General features: G+C 34.9%; 1 protein-coding gene across 3 annotated transcripts in view; it reads left to right on the top strand.

Moving 5' to 3' along the window:
- LOC106663451 overlaps positions 1 to 27,171 on the top strand; it is a 186,247-nt gene that overhangs the window by 119,675 nt on the left and 39,401 nt on the right. For all 3 annotated transcript variants that reach the window (XM_014388294.2, XM_014388296.2, XM_014388297.2), the window contains one exon: positions 16,087 to 16,251. In XM_014388294.2, the coding sequence (XP_014243780.1) occupies positions 16,087 to 16,251 (165 nt within the window). The remainder of the gene's footprint in view (positions 1 to 16,086; positions 16,252 to 27,171) is intronic.

The raw sequence follows: 27,171 nt of genomic DNA, 5'->3' as shown, positions 1-27,171 counted from the left end.
CTAAAAATTATCAGACTATTTATTATTAAAATAAAAAATTATCCGAAAGCGAAAAATTGAAAAAAAATCTCAATCATAATTTAAGCATTTTTCACGATTGTCCGAAGCAGTTTGGAACACTTTTAGTGATTCAGTGGCTATCATATGTGAATCCCGTTAAGTTCTCAGGAAATTTAAGATGTCCAGTAAGACGATACGGTGTTATTGAACCTACCTTGAAAACCCTGGACCTGAATTGTTCACAGTTTCAAGACAGCAAATCGAACCCAATATTTAATATTTAATCCCTGATACATAACCATGTGTATGCCAAAATGAAACTCAAAATTTAACCGTCAAATCTCAAGTACAAACTACTTTCCCAAATTTCTCTGGTCAATTCTGATTAGAAGATGGCCAATAAAATAACCCAATACCGGTATAAAAATTTGACATAAGACAGACACACTCGCGCTTTTCTTAGGAAATGACTGCATAGCTATTTACTCTCGGTTAACCTTAGCCTGTCAGAATTACCCAAAAGTTTTCCCATAAAACCCTACTCCATTTAAATTTTCCATAATTTGCCAAGCTTAGCGAGCATCTGCTCTGTATCTAAGGAGGTTCGGCGTGCAACGTTTATACGGTTTTAGACGTCCTCGGCCTTTCTCGACGTTTTTGCCTTCCAGAGAAGAATAACTTGGACAGACTTGGCAAACCACCAAAGGCACAACCGCCCACTTTACAACGGGCAGATTTTTCTGCCCTTCCAACAATTCGGTCCATTCCGAAAATAAAATCGTGATAAGCAACGGAAAATAGACTTTGATCGTATTTGCCAACATTAATTCAAAACTGTTTTGAAATTTTCTACGAAGGGTTTTACGTTTGTGTAATGATGTTGATGTCAAGTGAATCCAAAATCCTTAATGGTCACAATCCGTCTCAACAGCAGAATTTTTCAATTTATAAAAAACAAAAAACAATCTCTAGAAATAATTGATGAAGTCTCTCTCCACAAATAGCCTGATATCATCAACGAAATAAATATTACGTCGCCTCCTTGGTTATAAACAGCGAGCCACTCCTTGATAAACCACTCGGTTAATAGGCCTCTTATCTTTTAAGGCTTTTCTATTTCTTTCCGATAACATTTCTCGATTTATTGTTAGCTTGTCAGAGCGGACTGTGGATTAGGTGAAACTGTTTCAACTCTTTCTGAAATTTTGTCCGAAAGAAAAGATGATGTTTCACTTTGTTAAGGTGAGAATTTTGTATTAATTTATCCTTTTTTTAAACTTATTTGCTGTTCAACGCTTGTTAGAGGTGGTGAACGAAGTCTAACCCGTATGTTCATCATGTAATGTGCTAATCCCTACATCCTCCAACTAATGTGTGATAATTCGACCTGTGGCAATGGATTAACACGAAGTTGTCCCCACAGCTTCCAGAAGAACTTAATTAATATTCGAGTTGTACCACAATGCAATAGTGCAATCAAAGATTCTGTACAGATAATCAGTCGGTAAGGCAAGGACGTTGATTCCACCCCACGCCATAAATGACTGTCTTCGAAAAAGCTGTGACCCTTCATGGCACATGGAGCAAAGCTCCACTTCTGTCTCCATACACCTGTCATCTGATCGCTACAGACCAAACCGGCGCTCATTGGATTGTCCAAGCGAGTGATTTGGGTCGCCTTTCTTCTGGATGCCTTTCCAGCAGTGAGAGCCTGATGCTGGCGTCAAGATACTAGGCCATTCTCACGAAGAAGCCTTCTGATAACGGTTTTTGAGGTCACCATTACATTACGGACAGTTTGGAGTTCAATATCAAGGAAGCCGTTAAATGACGGTTCTGTAGTGCGGCAAGAGCAATAAAACTATCGTCTCAAGTCTCGTACAACACGGTCGACCGCTACCTTCTCCTCGATATAGACCTCTGGTGGCCTTAAACCGCTGTAGACCATAGCGCGGGACAACTAGGACTTCGGATATGTAACGGACGCTATTTCTAACTTTAACTGTTTTAACAAAGCTTAAAAAGATTAAATACAAAACTTCAAACCAAAACAAGTTAACTTTTAGTTTTTCCTCAGTTCGCATACTTAATTCGTACATTTGTCGGCCTTATTATGATTTTCAGTTTTATTAATTATCGAATGACTGAAATTTTTTGTATGGTTATAATAATGAATATGAAAAAGTACCAAGGGCAAATTTTATCATTGATTTATGATATGAATATAAAACATACAAAAGCATTAGATATTATATTATGTTAAATTTAAAATACCAATTTTCATATATTTATATTTCATTTTAACTGGATTTAACAAAAAATATCAATTTTTTTTTTAAATAATTTTGCTGTAGTAATTCCGGTCACCGGGGGGTGTCGCGGACGACGGTTTTGTTCGCAAAAAAGGTTCGCAACAGCAAAGGTTATATCAACCCTCGGGGGTGTCGGTTTTGGAAAAAAGCCCATTTGTAATTCGAATGCAAGGATTCGAACCCGGGACCTTCGGCTTACAGTGATTCATTCCGTGTCAACGCCTAAACCGTTGCGGCCACTTTTTTTAACCACTTTCAGACTTGGCCACGGTGATTTAACAGATATATTTTCTTGAATTTTGGTTTGCTAGTTAATTATTTCACATTTTTATGCGACCGTAACTTCACAACACACAACTACAAACGCCCTTTTCGTTAAAAAATGTACATTCAAAATTAATAGCATCGTTTTATTTTTCATCGATTTATTCCACAACGACTATAACGGAGGGTACTTCTGTAAATGTTGGATTTTCTTCTCGACGGACGTTTGATACTTATAAATTTATGTGCCTGTTTCCTCTGAAATGTTCTCCATTTCTTTTTCGCATTGTTGGCAAGATAGAACAAAACAGTCTATTTTCACTGCTTATACAGTTTTATGCTGGGAATAAATAAATAAATCAAGTCAAGGATGAAGAAAAGCCCGGAATAAAATGTGTGTTCTCAAACTTTAGAAAACAAAAAATCTTTTTTGTGTGTACCAACCGGATTAGATTATTGAAATTATATCGTGGATTAATTATTTGTTACGCTTTAAAAATAATGTAATTAATATATCATACTACTATTTTTGTTGCTGGAATTTAAATGTTAATAATGTTAAACGTCGAAAAGTTGGCACGATAAAGAAAATGTTTTTCTGAAACCTACATCACACCCGACCGCATCTCACGATATCTTAATAACTTTAAATGTTAAGTTGAATTTTATCATTTCTTTGGTGGAAGTAATTTTGTTTTGAGCAATTAATTTATTTGTACCCTGTATTAATACATACAAATATGGTCGTAGTATTTTTTTCACACGGTCACAGCACTAACACTAATGCCAGAGCTGCCCCCGGGTGATGACAAGACATACCAAGAGAAACCAGCCTATGCTGGGCATTCAGTGGGAGAGATTAAGGAGCAAGGAGGTCTCGTGGTTATCTCAGGATGGGGATGTCCAGAGAGGGCTAGAGCAGTAGGGTTAGGATGGATCGAAAGTTTAGTGTGAAACTTTTGGAAGTTGTGGATAGTGAGGTTAGTGACGTGGTAAGGAGCTTTGACGACTTGTCTGAAGACTTTCGATTGAAAGGATTGAATGCGCTGGTTGTTGGATGGCTTAGCATAACCTGTAAATTCCAATACATATACCCAAATTGGTCGCAGTAAACTGTTGCATAAGGTTAGTTTAGTGTTGAGGGTTAACACGGATTTTGGTCCGAGAAGCCTTCGTAATTGTTCAAGTCTTCTGTTAAGCTGTGTCTCTTAAGCTTTCTACGGGAATTTCACTTCTGCTGTCTAGGAATATTCGTAAATATTTGACTTGAATAAAAGTCGGTATCTCTTTTTTGTTGATGTACAGTGTAGGGCACGACTGATTTTACATTCTGAACTTACACTGAGTAGTCTTTGCTCTTTGCTATAATCTTCAGCATGTTCAAGGCGTTCTTGGATGTTGAGTTAGCTTGGATAGGATTCAACTTAGGGGACAAAATTCTAGTATGGTCCGCAAAGGTCGTGATGACTGGATTGTGTCATCAGGTAGATCAACAGTATAAATGATAAAAAGGATGGACCCAAGAATCCCCCTTGTAGTACGCCGGCTTGTATCTTCCTGACCTCCATGAACTCATTGCCGCATCTCACTCTGAATCAGCGGTCGGTTACATAGGATTTCAGGATAATGTAATTAGTAGTGTCTAGGAAGTGTTTAAGTTTATAAAATTATAATCCATGCAGTCTGAAAAAGGATACGTGGTGAGACGGAATATTTCCATAAGAGAGAATATTGGAGGTGTATTGGAATATCGTAGGACGTATATTGTGGTTAAGAAAACTATGTCCTTTAGTGGGTGATTTGAAAGTATACTGGAGGAATTAGACGCCCAGGGGATTTTCTAGTTGGGGATTTGTGAATATGTTACTTTACTAAATAAATTTGTTGAATACCATTAGATAAAATTCTTCCAGGGATCTTATTAGCAGATAAACTTCAATTTGATAATGTTGTTTCTATTCTTGGACAGTGGAACTTATGAAAAGTAAGGAAGTAATGACACAATTTGCAATGTGGCATGGATTGATTCAAAAATGAAAACTAGATATGTCCGGTATTCCTTCCTTTATGAAATTATGATTTATTTAAACAATTCATTTTTCGTTCCAAACTAGTAAAGAGAAAACAAGATTGATCTATTTAAACTCATTATTTGCTGATTATTGGAAGATTGTGAGATGCGGTCTGGTGTGTCGTAGGTTTTAGAAAAACATTTTCTTTATGGGCCAACGTTTCAATCTTTATTCAGATCACCTTTAGGGCCTGGGATTTATAAACATTGTTTAAATTTTATAAATACATGTAGGATGTGAAAAAAAATTGAATATATACAATCCTTAACTTACGGTCACTAAACATCGCACACTGATTATTTGCTTTGAAAGCGCCAATTTTGAAAATATCTGAATAAAAGTTCAGTCACCTTTCATCCATTTAAGTACTCGTTGAGATTCAGTGGGGATCCTTTGCTCCCAGGGAAAAAGACAGACAATTGCAAATTTCCCATAGACCCAATTATTTGAGTAGAGGGAAAATACAATTGAGTAGTTTGCCTCCGTGTCAGAAACGACTGTTATTGACGAAAAACAACGAAAACCAAAATACTGCAGAACTTCACCGATCAAAAATGTTAGTAGATGGCTTAAAGTTATTTGAAAAATTATCTACCGAGTTCTTATAATAAGTTAATAGTTAACTTATTAATCACCCAGTACTTTCGCATCATCTTAGCTCCCGAACTTCAGACCATGACATTTAACGTATCGGGATGATCAATGTTCGATTAAATAAAATTAAAAATACGCAGGTTAGTGTGTATTTCGTGTGAGAAACAAAAATCGAACTTCACTAAATTTCTTTTCGGACAAAAGAGTGGAAGTTAAGATAGTTCAAGTGGTTGGAGCATATTGAAGGTCGTGGGTTCGAATCCCGCTAACTTTCCATCCTTTTTAAAATAGATAGTTCCTACTCAAAGTAAGGACTTACTTTCTGTGACTTCCTACTTATTATGAGTAGGAACCATCTTTTTAAAAAGGATTGAACACCGCACTCACTCCACCATTCATAATTTCTACTAACTTTTTATTTCGACCAATACCTTACATAAATAGATTAATTAATTAAAAGAAGTTATTTGGTCAATCAGATCGCAAAATATAATGGATTTAATAAGTAAAACGAAGTATATCTTCACTAAGAGCTCTCCGTGGCCAGTTCATATGTCGCCGATAATCCTGATTAGTCGACATTTGAAAAATGGCAAAAAGGTGGGGTTGAGATGGGAAGTTGTGTCCGAGTGGATCGAGATGGAGAAAACCCTCTCACACTTCACATTCGCTCTAATAAATACATTCACTCTGCAGCCCCGTTAACTCCAAAAATCGGAGGTGGGATCAAGTGATTTTGCTATGTTAATTTGAGTGTATGTATTTATTAGCGTGAACGTTAGGTGGAATCACGATAGCTCAAGTGGTAGTGCAGCGGCGTATTTAGCCGAAGATCGTGGGTTCGAATCCCGCTCGTGTCACTAACTTTTCATTTCAACCAATACCTTACATAAAAAGATTAATTAATTCAAAGAAGTTATTTGGTCAATCAGATCAATATAATGGATTTTTGGATAAAGTTTTCATGATTTCTTCCGACAGGTTTAAGCCGATTTTAATGATTAATTCATCGAATCGTTCATGAATTATTGTAAAGTCATATAAAGTACAATTTATTAAAAAATACATTGGCCAATAAAGGATGACATAGTAAAAGTCAGTTGAATATTAATGTTTGTTTTGTTACAGCATAGTCGAGGCTATTTTAAGTTTACCTATTGCGATATTCAACGGTTCGGTTTTGTATGGGCTTCTGTATTCAACACCTAAATGACGCAATATAAAAATATATTTAAAAAAAAAAAATAGGCAATAAATTTCTTTTTTAGGCAAGGCCGTAAACTGCGAAAATTCTGAAAAGATTTCAACATCAAGACCTTGCAGATTATGTGTCGATATAGTCATCCAGTGGAATATGTTTTTTTATGAAGGAAATATATAATTTTACTTAATCTATTGGTTTCAAATTAACCGAGTTCTGCCATTTAACGGTTGATATTTAAACGCGGCGTAGCATAAGCGGATGCATAAATACGCGAAGAAATTCAATGTCACGTATGATTTCATACGTCGAAATAGACGGATGATGCAACGTTAATTTACGTAGTTCTAGTTGTCACATTACTTACGGTCAAGGTGGGAAGTACAACTCAATAAAATGCATCCTGTCGTTTCTTCAAATAGAAAATGACAAAACAAGGGGTAAAATGAACTAGTTACTTTGTTGTCGCTCTTTGTACCATTATTCGTTTTCTTCTTTATAACTATATGGACTATATTCCATAAAATTTTATGAAATTGAATATATTATAAATAATAGTATCAAATATAGTTGGTTTTTTTGAGCCTAGGAAGTTGTAAGTTCAAATTCTCTTTGTTTACAAAAAACTAAAACCTTTGTATATTTTCGTGAGTTTTTAAAAAATCAATGGAAATTTCTTATTACTGAATGTCCCGATCGGTGTTACGTGGATGGTCCCGGTTTGCATCTGTTATGTAAAATGAAAGGGAAAGTCGTCCCCGGTAAGAAATTTCAGAAACATCTCCATTGTTCTTTTAGGGAAAGGAAGGAAATTATGAGGGCAGACGATGATTTATTTCCATGAAAAAGAAAAATGGACTGTTTGTCAATAATTAAATCAAAATGGACAAACAAAATTAGATTCGGATTAAGGAAAATTCGACTGTAGTTATTAGAGGCGGAAATGTTAGGACAATAATTAATTTCATATTAAACAAAATGTATAATTGTCATAGTTAGTTATGTTCCATTGTAATACGACGATAAAAAAATGTATTTACTGTTTTGTACCTAAAAGAATTTCTTTATCAAATTTCTTTCTGAAGTCTGCGGAGTGAAGAATTTTCTAATTTTTTTTGTGACTGAAGATGCTGATGTACTAACGGAAAGTTCGGTAATTGCAGTTTGATTGAGTTAGTAGTGAGTGCCTCTCCTAGCTTATAAGCTTGACCCTGAAGATGGGGAAATTCCGAAACGCAGCTGATTGACGAAAGAAGAAATTCATTTACTTAAAAATATTGACTTGTGAGATTTCTTCCTGATATGTGCGAGATTATGAACCTATAGGGTCGTTTCAGCTCATTTCAGTCTGTCGGAACACGTTTCAGCTTTTCACCATCTTCAGTGGTGGGTTGGATGTTGGTGTCAGGCGTATTTCGATGTCTTTTTCTGCTTTTTTGAATGTTTGTGACTGAACATGGTGATGTACTAACGTATTGTTCGGTAATTGCAATTTGCTTGATTTAGTACTGAGTCGTGCCTCTCCCTGCTTATAACCCTGACATTGAAGATGGCGAAATTCGAAACGCGACTAATCGACTATACCTGTTATTCAAAGTCTATCCCATGTTTTTAAGAAGTTATCTACTTAAAAATATTGTCTTGTAAGATTTCTTCCTGATATCTACGATATGATGAACCTATAGGGTCGTTTCATCTCATTTCGGAACACATTTCAGTTTTGTACCATCTTCAGTGGTGTGTTGGTTGTGGGTGTCAGGTCTCATTTCGATGTGTCTTTTTCTGTTTTTTTTTTTTTTGTGACTGAAGATGGCGTTGTACTAACGTAATGTTCGGTAATTGCAATTTGCTTGAGTTAGTAGTGCGTTGGGCTTCTCCCTGCTTATTACCCTGACATTGAAGACAACCAAATTCGAAACGCGACTAGTCGACTAAACCTGTTATACAAAGTCTAGTCACATGTTCTTAAAAAGTTATCTACCTAAAAATAATAGCTTGTGAGATTTTTCCTGATGTCTGCGTGGTGATAAACCTATAGCTTTGTTGTTTTACCCTGTCTGCCACCTTTCATCTTTTCGCACTCTTAAGCGGTGGGATTGTAGTTGTGACAAACTAGCGAGGACAGTCGGACCAGGATGATCGGAAACGACCAGCTAGGTATATCATCCCGCAGACTTCAAGATCTTGTCTATATAAAGCGAAGTTTAAGACCTACTTACAACCCCTAGCCTAACTCTTACCTAACCCTAACCCGCGAAAATGCTTACGGAAATATATTCGTCACCAGCCTAAAAATATATCCATGTTAAGATTTAACTCGTGCAGAAATGTGTGGTGATCAGGCCCTGAAGATGATCTCAATAAAGATCGAAACGTTGGCACGATAAAGAAAATGTTTTTCTGAAACCTAGATCACACCAGACCGCATCTCACGATTTCAAAATAAATATTTAACTCGTGCCTTTTCTTTCTGAAGTCTGCGGGTTATGTTTGGTCGTCTCCGACAGATCCGTATGATCGGAATTGATTACTTTTTTAAATAAAAAAATACTGTCAAACATGATAAGAAAACATGTTTTTAGCATAGTGGAAAAATGTTAGAAACATTTGCATTGAAAACAAAATCGTACATATTAAAAAGCTGGAACGGAAGGAAAGATTTGCCTTTGTTGCATAACGCCTTGCATATCCACCAACATAGAAAGGATTTACTACTCTTTCTTCCTTGTACTAATGATTTAAGTGGGTTCAGATCATGTATGCACGCATAATCTCCCATCATTTTATCCTTAATCACCGAACGAATTTCTTCCAAGAAATTGCTAATTGCTCTTCTTGTTAATAAATTCGAAATTGTATTTTAACGGATATTAATTATGTATATTCTATTGTTCCTTACCCTACAAAACCACAAATATTTCCAAATCAGAAATTGTTTTCGGTATTCACAAAATGTTTCAACTTATTGTTTTCATCTCATTGTCAGTCTTTTTCCCTTCCACTTTGTTATTTTCGTTCGGTAAGAACTGTAAAGTCTTAATTAATTATTTAGTTATGTTTTTAAAACCCCTCTTAATGTTCACGAAAAAAATTAATTTTAAAACTAATTATAAATTTATTTCATCGCTGATTTTGTTTCGTCTTTTCATCTTGAAATTTGTTTTTATTAAATCTAATTCTTTACTCATTATTAAAAATCTTAATCTTTTGAAGATAGTCAACGCCCAAAACAGAAGCGAAAACATAAATACATTAACATTTTGATGAGGTCTCTTTCTAAAGAGTTTTTAATGTACATAACTAATTCCTTTCGAAAATAAAGTTATATTTAATGGCGTTATTACACTAGGTAGAAAAACGCCATAACCAGAGAATTTCTTTATAATCATTTGTAGTGCGTACGCTAAAAAAATGGTGTAATTGATTGATAGATGAAAATTAAAATTAAAGTACTAAAGTAATAAAATATATATATTTTACCACACGATAGAATAATTTTTCACTCTAATTGAATTTTCAATTCTAATTGTTCATCTATTGTCGGTTTATGAAAAATTATTTAATGCATTCAGATGATGTCATTCTTAAACAGATGGACGATAATAGAAAGTAATTGCATTTCTAAATGTGATATTGATAAAGGGAACAAAATATTAAGACCTGAACAATACAAATAAGCCTATAAAATGTAGTATAAAGCCATACCAACGTGTATCACGGTTTCTCCCTTATCATGTAACGAGTATCAGGAACATAGGGCAACATTGGGATGGCCAGATGGATCAGATAAAGAGCATAAGCACATAACGTTTCAGTAACATAAAAACAAAAATGCAGATATATGGCAGGAGTCTTGCAACAAGACAAATAATTGAAATCATGGTGTTAAGTACCGGTGTCAAAAATAAAAGTTTTGACATTTTTATCAGGAATCGATTCCTTGACAAGGAAGCTATAGCTCCAACCAAAAGCATTTCTTTCGGTCCGAAATTCACGGAATGGTTGCGAAGGCGGAAAAATTCAAAACTTTGTGAAAGTTGTATAGATTTGGGTACGAACGTTTCGAGGATTCTGACGCAGATTAGCAACACCCACATCTGTATATTTTGTATTTCCGGAGCTGGTGGGCCCATATCCAAACTAGGGAATTGCCGGTATTCTGACTCATAATCGTGTTCACCATCATTCAATTCTTTTAAACTATTGTGGACATGTTTGTATAAAGTTGCAATGGCAGTCTTCTTAGAAAAAAGAATGTATATAAAACTAAAAATATACATATGCAATGATATATCGACAGGAATTATTGATATATCGTTGTTCTTGCTATATATCAAAAGAGCGATATAGCTATATATAAGTCCCACCTAATTGAAGGTGTAATACGTTGGCTCTATATAGAGAGCATGTACGAACCCGATATGAGTATCGTGCTTGAGCAGGACAGCGGGTATTTGGGTCCCCTCTTCCGATTCTTGGAAGAAACATGGGTTATTGTATGTAGTAATGATAGTTTCGTGACCGTTGAATGTATTTATTGGCGTGAATTAGTAGTCAGAGAGGGCCGATAGCGGAAAATTGAGTATCCAACGACCCTCAATTATGTTAGTTGTGTAAGTCGAATACTCCATCCTACTAACTGAATGAATGGCGTGTAAATAGAAAAGACTGTATTTAAGAGTGAGTGAGAATGTGAATGAGTTTTTATTTAGGAACAGATTGCTGAAATGATCTAGCTGTTTATAGCCCCTGGACGTATAAAACCGAGGTCTGACCCCTTACTACCCTGATAGGGTGATTCTCGAGGTCTTCTCCCGGTGATTTATTGTAAATTAAAACAGTTGGAATTGCCGGTAGACTGCGAGAAGTTATAGGTTCAACTCTGTACTGGAATGAATGTATGCACGTGCATGTGCAGATCTAAAATTATGCATGTATCGCTCATCCCTATATCCTAGGCCATCTAGATAAACCGGAATAAGTGTCGTCCTCGTTTAATACAAGATACTATTTCAGAATCTTCGTGCTATTTGAACTTTTTTTTCTGGAAGATATGCCTACAAGTATTCTATTTTCTTTTTGCACCCTCCGGCCGGTTTTCCAATTTTCATACGTTTACTATTGTCTTTTATTTTACATTTATAATTGAAGGAAGTGGAAATCGTTCGAAAAAATCGAAAGGCGTCCAATTATTATCAAAAACACGCGAGTGTTGATGGTCCCAGTAAGGCGGATACAGATTTAAAAGATTCCGTGAATAAGATGTTACATTGAAACAATATTCTACGCACTTCCATGAAATTCGCTCCTAAACTTCGATTAATCGGTTCGGATTATAAATTAATCAGAAAATAAAGTAATACTCGCCTGTTTATACATGGTGTTCGGCTACTCGCGTTACAAACTTTGCCAGTAGATTCTACATTCAAAAAGGAACCAAAAAGTCCTAATTAACTATGGTCCGAATCTCAACAGTTTCGGAGTTACTTCACTTTTTCATTTTTTAAGATTTCACGACCTTGTTTGAAATAAACAGAGATAACTCCAAAACTAAAAGGTTTTGAACAAATCTGTTGTTGATACCATTGAAAACTACATTAAATTTCAAGTAAGTTATCAATATTAAACTTGTAAACCTTCGTGAAATAAGAGTTTTTTTTTTTGTTTTTTTTTTTGCCTTATGATCTTTGCATATTAGCCATGACGAATTCTGATATATGTTGTTCAAATTGGGGGTTATCGGGAAAAAAAGGGCCAGAGGTGACGGTGGGAATTGAACCCACGACCGCGGCGTGAGAGTCTCTCATGCTAACGAATTTAATTATTTTTTCAAAGATGAAGAAATTGATGAAGGAAAAGAAAAAACCGTGGTTGAAGGATTGGTAAAGTGGAAAAATTAGTAATAATAAAAAAAAACTTAAGGAAATTTTGAATAAATTTATTAAACGTTTTTTTAATTTTGATTCGAAATGCTCTCCATCGTCAATGTATATAATATGTATGTACAGCTGCCCCTGCTACTAATTTGAGAAAGTGCTATTAGTACTGGCAGGAAAAACATCTCAATAATGACTTGCTAAATAATTCTGCTGTTCTTTTATTATACACGATTTCCCGTCATCAAATCTGCATATGTATACTCATTATATACACCATCTACCGATGTTTTTTTTCACTTCGGTAATTTGAGATCTAATAAAGACATCATATTTTTAATGGAAAGTCCCGTTTATACTGATCGGTGAAAATATCTAGATTATATTAAATTCAATGATTAATCCTTTCTGGGACGTGTTTGTGAACTTGTTTGCTGAACTTTTGGTCATATAATTATACAAATTACAAATTGTTTTTAACGGCATAAAGTCAAGGACAAACCACTACATTAGTGCACAGGAGGACACGTGTTATGTGAAGCCGGCCAATGCTGACAGTCAGTCTGTTATCGGGTTAAGCGCGAGGAGGTTGTTTGAGGGAATGTGGAAGGTTCTTAAGATAGGAAGTAGTGGAGATGGCTTGATAAATGGTTGAAAGATTGGAATGAAATTTGAGGAAACGAGAACGGATGAATTCTTCGACGAAAAGAATGTTACATGAGGTTGGAGTGTCAGAAAGGAGTTTGGAAAAGTCTTCTTAGGACCTTAGATTGGAATGTTTGGATGTTAGATGGCTTGATGATACACCAAAGCTCCGCTCCGTATGTCCAAAAATAATATACAGAGCTAGTTTGTTGTTTCATTTCGGATTTCGGTGCTGTAATTTTTCATAGATATCCAAATTTGGGTGCATTTGTACGAGTACGGTTTCATCTTCCACGTTTTACATCAATGAGCTCAAACGATGCTCCTGTATATTGGAGGCGGCTTAGGAGATAAAATTGCAGTATCGTCTGCGTATGTTGTAAGTATGGTGTCAGATCAAGAATAAACGCGGTTTGTCGTTCGATTTCATTCCGGTCCGCCGTTTTTCGCTTTGCATTTAATATTGAACAATTTCGGCAATTTGCTATATCAAATCGGGATACCGCTGCATGGGCAATAAATTTGTAAACAGTCTCCCTTTATAGGTCTGGTCCGCCTATGTTACTTTGCATTTAAGCCGTAGGAATCGTTGTGATACATTATTTTCGTTGTCTGAAATTTTCTAAACTTGTAAATTTAGAATTTTTTTGTAATTCTAAATTTGTTTTCTAAAATGTGTCTGAAATAATTTTGTATCGTAATATTTTGTGTTTATCGATCTGAAATTGTATAAATCAATAATTGTAAATAGTTTTTCTTCTTTGATCGTACTGGTCCGCCAGTTCTCGCCTTTATTATTTGTTGTTTTACTTTTAAATTGATATATGAAAAGAGGAACCAGCTGGCCGAAAAAAATCGAATTTTTTCCGCTATATACTATAAAATCATAATTACTGCAAATATTTGGTCATAATATAAAATTATAAATACATAATAAAACCGGCTCACCTGTTCTTGCTTTCCATTTTGTCCAAAAGAATTGTAATACGTATATTTTGTTTGTGAATCTAAATTGTTAGAGATTGTAAACAGTTTTTCTTCTTTGGTCATGTTGGTCCGCCGTTTAAAAGCCAACCATAGGAATCATTGTGATATATGTTGGTTGGCCTGCAATTTTGTGGAAATATAATGATTTTATGTTTGATAATTCCACGTCTGAAGTCAGCCTGGGATTTAGAGAACAATAGTAAACAGTTTGTCTTTCTTTATCATGCTGGTCCGTCTGTTCTCGCTTGGCGTTTAAACCTTAGTAATCGTTTTATTTTAAGTTATTTGGACTGCCATGTCCGAAAATTTAATAATTGTTTCTTATCCATTTTACGTCTCAAGTCGGCTGCGAATTTATAGACAAATGGTGAATAGTTTGTCTTTTTTGATCTTGTTGGTCCGCCTGTTCTCGCTTAGCATTTAAGCCGTAGGAAACGTTGTGATACATTATTTTCGTTGTCTGAAATTTTAGAAAATAAAATAACATTGTTTCTTGTACATTTCACGTCTCAAGTCGGCTGGGAATTTATAGAAAAATGATGAATAGTTTGTCTTTTTTGATCTTGTTGGTCCGTCTGTTCTCGCTTTGCGTTTAACCCATAGGGCTACTTCGTTGTGATAAATTCTATTCGTAGGCCTACAATTTTGGGAAATAAAAAGATCTAAGAACTGTATCCTGTTCACTGCATGCCAAAGGTAATTCGCGTATTTATAGAACAATAGTGAACCGTTTGTCTTTCTTGATCATGCCGGTCCGGATGTTCTCGCTTTGGGTTTAAGCAATAGAAATCGTTATATTATTCGTTAGCCTGCAATTTTGGAAAATTTAATCATGTTTCTTGTTCACCTCACGTCTCAAATCAGTCTGCTAATGTAAAACAATAGTAAACAGTTTGCCTTTCTTAATCATGCTGGTCCGTCTTTTCTCGCTTTGAATTTAACCCTTAAGACTACGTTGTAATATTTTATGTTCGTTGAGTATCCAACTTACAAATAACAAGTCTTGTACCATAATAATACGTTTTAATTGGTAAGAGATAAATGTCAATATGATTTTTTAATTTAAATAATTAAATAGCTGACGGATTCTTATTATCTTTTTGTCAACCTACTGCAAACAATTAGTCTTTAATAATATTTGTATGTGTGAAAATTATGATCGTCCTACACAAGCACTGTCCAAAATATTCTGAAAAATAATTATACTTGAAGTCGATCTCGCAACAGGGGAAAACCTGATATTTCCTCGTTATCTTGTTTCACTTATCATGTAGATATGCCAAACGTTTGGAGTAATGCAAATATTTAGATCCGTTTAAGCGATTTTGAATTTGATTTTTAGTGTTTTTGTTTTCTTTTTGTTCAACCTGTTTGTAAATTGTAAGGAGTATCTTAAGGTAGCCTTTAGACAGCTCTTGGCATTTCGTACAAAGGGAACACCGCCCTACCTAGTAATTATCTCACCCTTTACTATAAAGTTCACTTAAATGAGCTTGAAAGTACTTTCGTGAGAAAACGAGCCTTAGTTGTGACTGCTTCATGGTTGGACTTAGCCTGGTTAAAAATGTAAGCCGCTTCAAGTTCAGCCCATTCGAATTTAGACGAAAACGAAGATTAATGTACTTTTACATTACGTCTTTTCTTTTTTCACGAACAATTAATAATAATAATTAATTAGCATTAATTCAACAACTGACCTGAATTTGAAACTCAACTTTTTATGTTTTGACTAATTTAACTATTTTAAATATTTTAAACATGTTAGGTTGAAGTTTGGCAACTTATCTCTTGACATTCTTAGAGATATTGGGTTGTCCGGAAAATAATGCAGGATTTTGGTATTAAACAAAAAAAAAGAAACTAGTTACTTTAAAGCAATGTTCTTTAATCAAAATAATTTCCCANCATACAAATGAGTAATCCTGTAAACGTAAACAGAATATTTTATATAGATTTTTTTTAATGAAAACTTAAAATCCTGCATTATTTTCCGGACAACCCAATAATTTACATGATTGAATTAAATCTATTAGAATTGGGAATGAAAATAATGTCATTCCTGAAGGTTTAAGTTATCAGTCTTGTATGTCGTCAACCGTATAAAATGTCATCCATTTTTTCATTTCTTTTCACAGGTCTGACAGCAGCAAGGCGTCCAAAGTCCGAGTGACCTTTTTCGAGTGCGAAAAACCGCAAGTGGTGAGCTCCCCCGAGCCTGGAGAACTGTTAGACGATTTGGATGTGCCCGTAACCATGTCCGCTCCAATTACAGACATACATGCCTACCAAAGGCAAGCGAGGTGAGAAAACTTTGAATGATTCAGAAGATACAAATTGAAAAAAATGATCATCTGGGGGAAAATATTGTCTCACTCAAAACAGAAAACCCTCTGATCATTAAATCAGTCATTTTGCCACAATAAACCTGTCTTATTAATAGTAATTATGTTATAACAATTTTATAGTTCATTCTGTTGAAGTTGAACCTTTTAAAAATAATAACAATATCGTACTTAAACATAAAAATAAATCAAACTCAATAAGATGGAGCAAAGCTTCATTCGGGAATGGGGTTACATAAACATAATGTATATGTTTGTATGCATATGTTATTAGGAAAGAATAACATATTTTCACGAAGACTGCATAAAAAAATGCATAAACATATACAGTTACAATTATAAATGTTTAAAACGAAAACATCTCTGAGAGGTTTCTAAGTGTTATGTTGGGTCCGCCAACTCTCACAATTTCAGAAATTAGCAGGACGTTTGCAAATATTAAGCTAAAAACTGAACAAAACTGAAAATTAAAACTTTGTTAATAATTTACAAATGAAAAACAAAGAAGATGGGAGTCGAGTCAGTTTACCATTGCTATTTTTCTTGTGTAGAACAAAAATTAATTACAGCCCATTTATATTTAGTGATCTAATTGGCCAAATTATTTATTTCAATTAATTATTATTTTTATGTAAGGTCTTGTTGAGATGAAAAAGATGCCGTCTCGAGCGGGATTCGAACCCACGACCTTCGGTTCAATACGCCGATGCTCTAACCACTTTCACGATAGCTCAAGTGGTTAGGGCAGCGGCGAATGAGCCGGCACTCTCAACACGCCACACAAGAATGGCACATTTACGGAGAAAACAAACACTTTGAACCCTGAAGATGATCTGAATAAAGATCGAAACGTTGGCGCGATTAAGAAAATGTTTTTCTAAAACCTACGTCACATCAGACCGCAACTCACGATTTCTGAATGATCATAGACACATAAATTCAAGAAATAAATAAGTCAATGAGAATATTCAAGTATATGCTCTACACAACAAATCAACCAATAGACAAAGATTTACACATTATTTATCACAGCAATTTGTTAAATCGGGTTTATTGGCAGATACACATTACCTTTTAATACATATTCATTATTTTTCAAACAATATATGCTTAAATCTTTTATGCTTAAACTTATGGTATTTTGAGTCCTATTATAAATAAATATATTTTTATATGTACAAATTGGCTATTTATGCATGAATTAAAAAATTTACAATTGCTTTAAAGATGTGTGTTGTTAAATTAGGTATGTTTAGGGTCACATTTTGGAAATCCTCCAATAATTCTTAAAGCTTGGACTACCTGGAGCTTAGCCAAATTTGATTTACACATTTTTCCCCAAATGGTATCACCGTAATTAATGGGCATATGCTTAGTTCATAAATTAATTTTTCTTTTTACTGTCCAAACGTGAGCGCGCTTGTTAAAGACCGAGTAAAGGATTTTTCTGATGGTCCAAGCTTTTGAGCATTTATAATTAAAATTAAATCTGGACTCCAAATTTATTCCGAGGTGTTTAACATTCTTAGCCAATGTTATTGGCGAATTATTTATTTTGACATGATTGATAATGTGTGGTCTGCTTCGAATAAACAGTATCGCCTCAGTCTTGCCCCCATTAAGTCTGATTCTCCATTTTTCAAAATATTTAAAACATATTTACAGTTATTGATAATTATCTTCAAATAGAATCAACCCTATAGAAGGCTCTTAAAAAGGTCATATCATCAGCAAAGTGAGCCATTTAGTTTTTAGCTTGCTTTTTATAAAGTTATTAAATAAAGTTGGTTCAATAACTGACCCTTGGGGACCCCAGTTTTAATTATAATTCATATAAATAAGAATTATATTTCTTAAAGGTGAAGTTACGCCATCAGACTGTACAAAGAATTTCCTGTTAATTAGGTAATTACTGTTAAATGTGTTAAACTGAGAGAATCGTATCGATTTCAAATGAACAACCAATTTTCCTATCTTTATACGAATCGGATACCTCGTCAAAGGACGGATTTTAATATAATAAAATGAGCTCATCATGCGGTCAACGAGAACAGTGTTTTCAAAGGGAAAACCTTTACCGCAGAATTGAAATTCGATATCGGATGTACACTTGGCTTCATTGGGCTTTTTATGCCCCATCCCCCTTTTCCACCAGATGTCTTTCCGATGCTTTACGGTGAATAGAATTTTTACAACCGGCCAACGCTTGACATTTCAATACGTGGCCCAGTTGCTCGCGTCCTACAGTTTACGACTTCATAAGTCACACTGACCTTTTGGGATCTTTTACAACCTAAAGAAAACAAAATTGAAATGCGGGAAAAACAAACAAGTAGCTGCAACAAAGTCCTTCTAGACAACAATTAAACCTAAAATCACTCACTTCCCTCGATTTCACGTCCTGCAGTGTGTTTCATTTTAAACTTACAATATAAACAATAAAAAATTTTATAATGATATATAAAAATTTTATGTATCAATATAACAATGCCTTACAAACAATGCCTCACAACCTACAGAGCTGCATTTCTATTTTTAAAAATGTGCCATTGACCGTATAAAATAGTGGGATAAAACGGTGTAAGGATATAAGCAGGGCGAGGAACGAAATGTCTGTAGGAAAGTGATTTTTTTATATTAAAGAAACATCTCACAAAATAGATTTTCAACATTTGTAATGATATTTGACCAAATCTATTTTTCAAAAAAACCAATCCAAAATACATTCAGTATGTACCAGAAACTAGGTATGTAGTATATATTTAATAATATAGAAAAACTTTAAATTGAAACCAAATTACCACGAATTATAATTTTGAATCCATTGATTCAATTTAAAAAAATAGTTATTGACAGTTAAAAAAAAAATATAATGGTGTTACATGTTATCTAGGTCTAAACAGGGCGGGTCCGTGATCAAAAGCGTCTGTGTTCCATGAATATGTTTTCACAATTTTTAATGAAGAAGAATAAAAAGTAAACCTTAACCACAAATAAGTTAACCACAAATAAATCTTCAACCTGTTGTAAAATTTCTGTAAAAGTTCTTCGAATAATCTTTAAAGAAAATGATAGTATCATCGTCATCAAGCATAGAGCTTGCAAAGAAAGGATAAAGGATAATACCGTGCGTCTCAAAGTGGGACACCTTGTATATAATTTTTGTCAATTAAAAAAATTTCTACTTCGTGTTCACATATCGTCTGCACTTCCAAGAGAATTGTCTGTACTTGAGTAACTTTCGCCAATTTGACAGTATACGTGAATGAAAGTTAGATGCTGGTAACTAAAGAGAAGGAAAAGAAAAAATCAAATTGATTGATTAATGATAAGTCATAAAATTAATTCACCCAATAATACAAAATTAAATCAGATCATTATTAAATTTATTTTTTTTAAATCAACCAAGGGAAAATCTAAATTTACTAGCTACGTTGGTTACTTCCTGTTTATATCCCGTATCAATTTTATTATTTTAATTAAAACAAAAAGCACGGGGATTCCACGTGTTGGCTGAACAATTTGTACTCATAGGATGAAAAAGAATTACATGATCCATGATAATGAGTGACAGGCACGTAAAGCGCCATGTTACACTTGCCCTGGGGGGTCAGTGACTTCTGTGACCGACATATCACAACTCCTGTTCCCGTCTGGCTCATCAAATGTAATAATTCAGAACGGTACGTGACTTCAACATTGATCCGATTGAAGCAATTTGCCTGAAAAAGTAGATAATTTCAAGATAGAATTGGTCGTTTCTTCTTGTTAAGAGTCGTAGAATAGAAGATGGTGTACATAACGAATAAAAGAAATACCTTCGTGCATCCAGTTGACTTGTATTCTAGAGACTTGACGATCTGTAAACACTTTTTTTATTTTAATTTTAATTTATCAATAACAAATTCATATATGTAAAATAATACAGGTGGGCGAATTCATCTTGTCCATATCATCCGAGCCTGTCACTCCACCTTCAACGGTAGCCTGATCAAAATTCGCAACGCTTTTAACTAAGAGAAAAATAAAGAAAGAAAAAATATTAATATCAAAACAGAATGTTACTTAAATGACATGGTCTGATGATAGTGAACCGTTCTTGTAAAATTAATTTAATTAATGTTAATCAAACTATTAAAGTAAGTCACTACCACCACTGCTAAGCAAGCGATATAACCCCACAGTCTTAATTTTCCTGCAGAATTGTTGTTTTTGTGATCATGAATACATTGTGATGCACATATTATTTATGATAGTTTATAATTTTTATAATTATAACTCTCTCGGTCTTTCAAATTCTCATTAACTCTTTTCGTATTTGTCTCTATCTATTTACAACCCATCTCAAGCTCATCTCTCTCTCACTCTTTCTCTCCCTCCCTCTCTCCCTCTCCCTTACTCTCTCTCACTCACTTGCTCTCTTTTTTCAATCTTCTCTCTCTCTCTCTCTCTCTCTCTCTCTCTCTCTCTCTCTCTCTCTCTCTCTCTTTCTCACTCACTCTCTCTCTTTTCTATCTCCCCTCCCTCTCTCCCTTCCTCTCTCTCTCACGGACTCGCTCTCTTTTTCAATCTTCTCTCCCTCCCCCTCCCTTCCTTTCACCCTTCCACCATCTCTCCCTTTCTCTCACTCACTCTCTCTTTTCTATCTCCTCTCTCTCTCTCTCTCCCTCTCTCACTTTCTCTCTTTCTTTCTTTCTTTCTTTCTTTCTTTCTTTCTTTCTTTCTTTCTTTCTCTCTAACACATAAAAAAATCTAATACAATTTATCCAACAGCCCAACCTTCCTCTACATTTATCAGCGCTGATGGTCCCCAAGAAAGAATACGGGCACCATTCCCAAATACCTTCTACAGTGCTGATACCACCTCTGTATCCCTGTCTTCCGAAACGCCTCCATCCAGATACCATGGCATCTTCTTGAAATTGAAGGTTGATGTAAACAAATCCTACTATAGCCTTCACCTTGAAAAAGCATGACAAACCTACTATGTTACTCATGATTGCAACTATACTAACTTAATTAAACTACGAGCATTCGGCTAAAACGCGCAGACTGTTTTCGGAAATGATACAAGAAATGATGATATTAGAAAGCTAGGGTTTGGTATTGTCCGAGAAGTACACAAAGAAAAAAAAAGAGTGAATAGAGAAAAACGGAGGGAGAGAGTGAGAGAATGGAGATGATGGAGATCTAACAGAGTAAAACCGATTGTATTACCACTTTTTTTCAATGTAATTTTTCATGTAATACAGTGAATGCATGTGTGTGTGTGATGTGTGGTGTGTAGTGTGTTGAATGTCCGTCTGTGCGTGTCCGGTAATACGGTTACAATCATATCTTAATGATTTTTTTTTCTTGGCAGCTATGTATACATTGCTGTGAAAATACAGCAACCTGCTAAATATCTATAATGAAATTTGATAGAAAAATTAAAAAGAATATTAATTAGCTTACTTAGTGCGATAGGATCCTTTGTAATTAATGAGAGTTTAGGTAATAACGTTGATTATTAAAAATTCAAATTATAGTTACTAAAGTATGGATTTTTGTATTAGGTTTTTTTTATTCGACAACGGATATTTTTTGATGATGATATCAGTATTGTTTTAAATAAATTGAAAACAATGTTCATTTTGACAATATTGTACGGTGATGAAAAGAACACATAAGAACTTTTTTATATAACCTGGGAAATACATAAAGTTTCCATTAACCTGCAAGTCTTAAATGTAATTGGCTATGAGAATTCTATAGTTCCACGCGAATTAAATTGCCTTTCATATTTCCTAAAGTGATTGTTCCAACAACAAAAATTTTCAAAAAGGAAGTTGTTTCAAAAATAATAAAGGTATGACTCTTAAGATGATACGAATTTACAGAAGGAAAAACTTCATTTTAAACAATAGCCAAGCTGACTCCGTAGTTTTCTACTAACGGCCTGGTGATGATCATACTTCCGGGAAAATAAAAAGAAAATTATGATGTTAATTGTAGTCCGACACTTTACCCTTAAAGACATTTTCTACTATCTGTAATATAAAAAACTAGTTAATTAATTGATATACATAGTAATTAATAATTCTAAATTGGCAAGTGTTCACCGAAGACTGTCGAACATGCCCGGCTTTCCGAGGTTCTGAATGAAATAAAATTGCAATTATACTCTACAGTTGACTCCCTGTTTTCTCTCCATATAACTTTTCCGCATTTATTTCTACTTGGAAACTTCCAGATAAGTTTCGATCTACACCCTGACGGCCTTACCCAAAAGAACCCAAACTTCTTACTGAATTCAGCAATATTAGAAGAACTTGATTTGATAAACTCGTTCGATTGTTTTTTGAGGATTTTTTTGTATATTTTTTATTTGAGTGTATTCATTAAATTACACATTTTCAGATTTTTTCTTATTGTTCAGAATTATCCAGTGTTTCATGTTCTCAAATTAAAACAATATTAAATAAAAAATTTTTGTAATATCTAAATATCAAATTTAGGACAGAATTGAAATATTGGCTTTCAGTTTCTTTTCCATAGATTATTCAATTTTTTTTTACATTTTCATAGGGATAGCGATAAAAGAGGTAGCTACAAGACCTTCTGCACGTCGACCTGGATAGACTTATTGTGCTCCTCTAATTCTATAAATCACTGACGAGTTTCAGGCTGCTAATCAGACTCCTTGCCAGTGGCTTCTTTGTCTAGGATCTTGCTTGCTCTCCTAATTTCAAAAATCTATACCTACATAGACCCTCACAGAAACATAAAAGTTCTGCAGTCTCTCATTCGTCGTGGTTGTATCCGCAGTGTTTCTTCTGTCTGTAATCCTACATTTTTGGTATTTTAAACATTCAATACGCAAGGAGTGGATTGAAAACTCGTTGATAAAAGTTATGTACAAACTTGAGGTGAAATATTTTAATCATTGTTTTTTCTTTTTTTTTAACCTCATATTTCATAAAAAGAAATATCCTTGGATAGATCGAAACGCCTGGAATGTCTCGTGTAAGACGTACTTCCAGGCGTTTTGATCTCTTGAAAGTATTTTCCTCTTTTTTTTCGACTTGGTAGTTTTTGGATGTAAAAAGTGTAGACAAGACGACGGCATCTCTCAGCTATCAGATCTGATTTAATGGCACGTCGTCGGATGGTAAAAAATAGTTTTACTGTAATAGATATGGAATCTTCGATTGATAAATAAGCTGGTAAAGGGGGCCGGCAGAGTGTTTTAGAAAGCCCCCAAAAATAGACCCAGTGATTATACCACCACCCTGCCAGGCCTTGCAGATAACAATTTAATTCTTCTTATGAGATAGATGTACACCGTTTGGATCAATCGGGCGAGGCTGGCCTTATCTGACAAAACCGCGCCCTGAGAAAACAACTTTACGCGAAATCGATATAGTCGGAAACAGGCGCAAAAGAGCAGATAATGTCCAGGTTTCCGACGAAGCCACGAGTGAGCTTTACTTTCTCAATTTCAAATTGATTTCAAATCTAGTTTCAAACGGTTAAATCACACCGTTTGAACACACAATCAAGTCGCCCAAACTTCCATAATTAAAAACTTGACTAATCACTTAATTATGTAAATGCTTTTGAGAGTTGTTCAAAGTTGTGCAGCCTATCAATTTCAACTTTTGGCAGATTGGGATTTACCCAGTATAAGTTGACTTTTAACATTATCGTTAAGGAAGTGTTAAAATGAAGATGTCCATTGCAACAACAATTCCGCGTGTACAATAAATCATTCCGTCAATTAGTCTAACGTGACGACTATTGTCAGGATATTCCTTTCAAATGCAATCTGGCGAGGCTGAACCCCTTTTGTTGCATGAATTGAAGCGTTTCTAACGCGGAAACGATGCCCCTGCACTAGGATTGAATAAGGTTTACGCAGTTTGTTTGCAGCCGGCTTTAAAGCCGGCTTAAAATATTAAAATCTTTTAAAACACATATCCCTGCTTTTAACCGTTTGTTGTTGTTTGTTTTCCTTATAAGCTGGATAAAGCATGAATATGAAAGAGAATGTGTGAGAAATGAAAGTGTTTTTGTATTCTTATTTAGTCTTATGCATTACTCCATCATTATTAAAGCTCGATTAATACAGTAAAAGCAAGGTTTTTTTTTCGCCCTTTGGGCTCGGAATAAATTGGTAATAAATTGTACTTTTGTACTGAAGAATGGACCAGACGTTTATGTTTGTATAGGGAGTTGTGTATGTTAATTTATTGGAATGAATGTATTTTACAGCCTGAAAGGAAGGTGTTTAACCCCCTCTCCGAGGAATATCAAGTACTCTGGGGTGAGTGTGTGACGTCTGGAAATTAAAAGTAAGTTATTAGCGAGAATGAAGTGGGTTCTACCACGCCTCGAGGAATATCTGCTACTCTGAGCGAGCTGATGTTCTTTATTACAATGAATGTAATTTATTAGCGAGAAAGGAAGGTGTTGTTTAACCCCTCTCCGAGGTATATCAAGTACTCTGAGGGGAGGGAATGTGAGCAGATTTCTATATTTATATAGAGTGATGATATAACTTACTCAAAAATGAATAGAGATTTTATTAACCGATATATTCTTATTAGTTGGATAATATGGATAATACAAAATATAATAGAAACCAATGTTAATCCTCATTTTTAATAACGGATTTACTTAGAATAGTAAACACGAAGATTACTCATTTTGTAAACAAACACCTTTTCTTGCCTTTTCTCCATTTTAATCCAGCTGTATTTTTTTTTACCATGGAATGACATCATCTTGGACAAGAATTTCGCAATATTATTGTGAGAATGAGTCATGGAGATCACCGACAAGTGGATATCGCAGAGGCAGTTGGCGTTTTCTCAGAGCTTGATCTTCCAAGCTTTAGCCCGCTTCCGAGAAATCGAAAGTGCCTATAGGTAGTGGATCGTAGCGCGTTTCGACGCTAAGGGAAGACAGAAATCTTACCATTGCTGCAAGACGGAACCCTTTCCATATGAAATACAAGATGTTTTGTCATGGCTTCGTAATCGTTTGTGGGAAGTTGGCCCACATCTTATGCCCCTTTGAGACGTCCTGCAGCAACAGCCAGCCACCAGCAACTAAAGAGAATAGGTGCAGCGAGCGCCTAGAAGGGACCACCAATTTCAATGCTGTCATGTTTACTGATGTGTCGCGATTCTGTCTGTATAGTGCCGAAGAGTCTACCGAGAACAGGGGATGCGCACAATCCCCCAGTTCGTGCTCCCTCCAGTGCAGTTTGGAGTTTGCAGTTGTAACGGTCTGGGCTGGGATTTTCACTGGAGGACGAACTGGATTCCATATCGTTGAAGGCAATCTCACCGCAGTCCGTTAGGATCCAATAAATGATCGAGGAATATATTCCTCAAACCGGGGATCTCTTGGCAGAAATTTTCTGTTTCTGGATGAAAGTCCTTTATGAAATTAGTGACAACCTTAATACACTGTATTATTTTTTTTAAATTATTGTACCCAATAAACAAAATTATTCATCAGTTTCACACACAAGTAGAGAGTCAGTAATAGATCGAGAAACGGCTGCAAGCTGGAAAAAATACGCGTGAAAGCTCAGTTGTTTGTCGACCCCTGAACTTACATCATTATATATACTGAAAAATTACAGATCAAATCAGCACATCTCTTAAGGAAAAGACTAAGTTGGAAACCGCTTGATTTATAACCCCGGGTGGAAGTAATTTTGCCCCATTTTCCTTGGATCGATTCTAATTAACTACAAGATGGAATGCAATGGCATTGCCAGCCGATGATGGCATTTGGTATAAATCGTTTCGAGTGGCCCACTCCGATATGTTTTATATCCGAGGGTGAGATGAAATCTCGGGCCGGATCGTAGAAACTTTACGCCCTGCTTCCTGGACTTTATTGCATTTCCTTCGCACTCGATAAAATCTGATTGATTCCACCAGTCAAATCCTTCGCCACCTAGCGGTGTAGCATTGATTTTTAATATAAAATAAGATGCTTGTTGATCCGTTTTACTGTACCATCCCTCTTACGTATTTGGGAAATCGTCTTAGCCGTTGGGAAAAAATATAACGTGTTAAGAAATTCTTCCAATGGAGAACATAAGACCAGTGAGAAACTTGAGAAAGAAAGTAAGCAGTTTCATTACGAAGAAAAAAAACTGCAGATTGCTTTGTTGCTGCTTCAGCACTCTGCTGAAATGTGGCCAATATAAAACCTTTCCAATTTAGTAAAGTTAACCCCCATTCCAAACCCAGTTTACAAAGCGAATATTGATAGAATGGATGATTTTTGGCCTTGCAAGCATAAAATCAATCACGCAAAATAAGATTAATTACATCATCTTTAAATAGATAGAAATAATTGTACAAAAAGGTTTCTAAAGCATATTGTTTTTTATAAATAAGCTTTAGAAGCATTTTGCTCAACATACAAAATATAAAATAGATTTGAACTTACAAGTTTGAAGGCTACATTTTCTAAATTTTTGAATGAATTATGATTTCACCCTGCAACTTAAAAAATTATAATCTTTTTAACACAGCTATTACAGATAATTGAGTGTTTTAAATATTTTTCCATTTAAAGTTGTTTTCATGAAAACACAGAGGGGGTGGTGACGCTATACCTCACCATCACCTCGCACCACTCACGCTAATAAATACACGCATTCAAACAAAACACATAGAATATAACTACATATAGAAAAAAACCAGGTCCTCTACAAACGGAACCTATTCTTAAAAGCGGCCGCATGCTTACACGCTCTCTGTATAGAGCCAAGGCCTTACAAAATCGAAGCATTTGCCCAAAAGTATTAAATTATTTTTGTTCAAAGTTTTATTTAATATTGGCAAAATAAAATTTCTTACATCATTATCA

Source organism: Cimex lectularius, unplaced genomic scaffold (assembly GCF_000648675.2).
Source record: "Cimex lectularius strain Harlan isolate CLEC.00 unplaced genomic scaffold, Clec_2.1 scaffold2, whole genome shotgun sequence".
Classification (NCBI taxonomy): domain Eukaryota; kingdom Metazoa; phylum Arthropoda; class Insecta; order Hemiptera; family Cimicidae; genus Cimex; species Cimex lectularius.
This window is presented reverse-complemented; position numbering and strand designations above follow the sequence as displayed.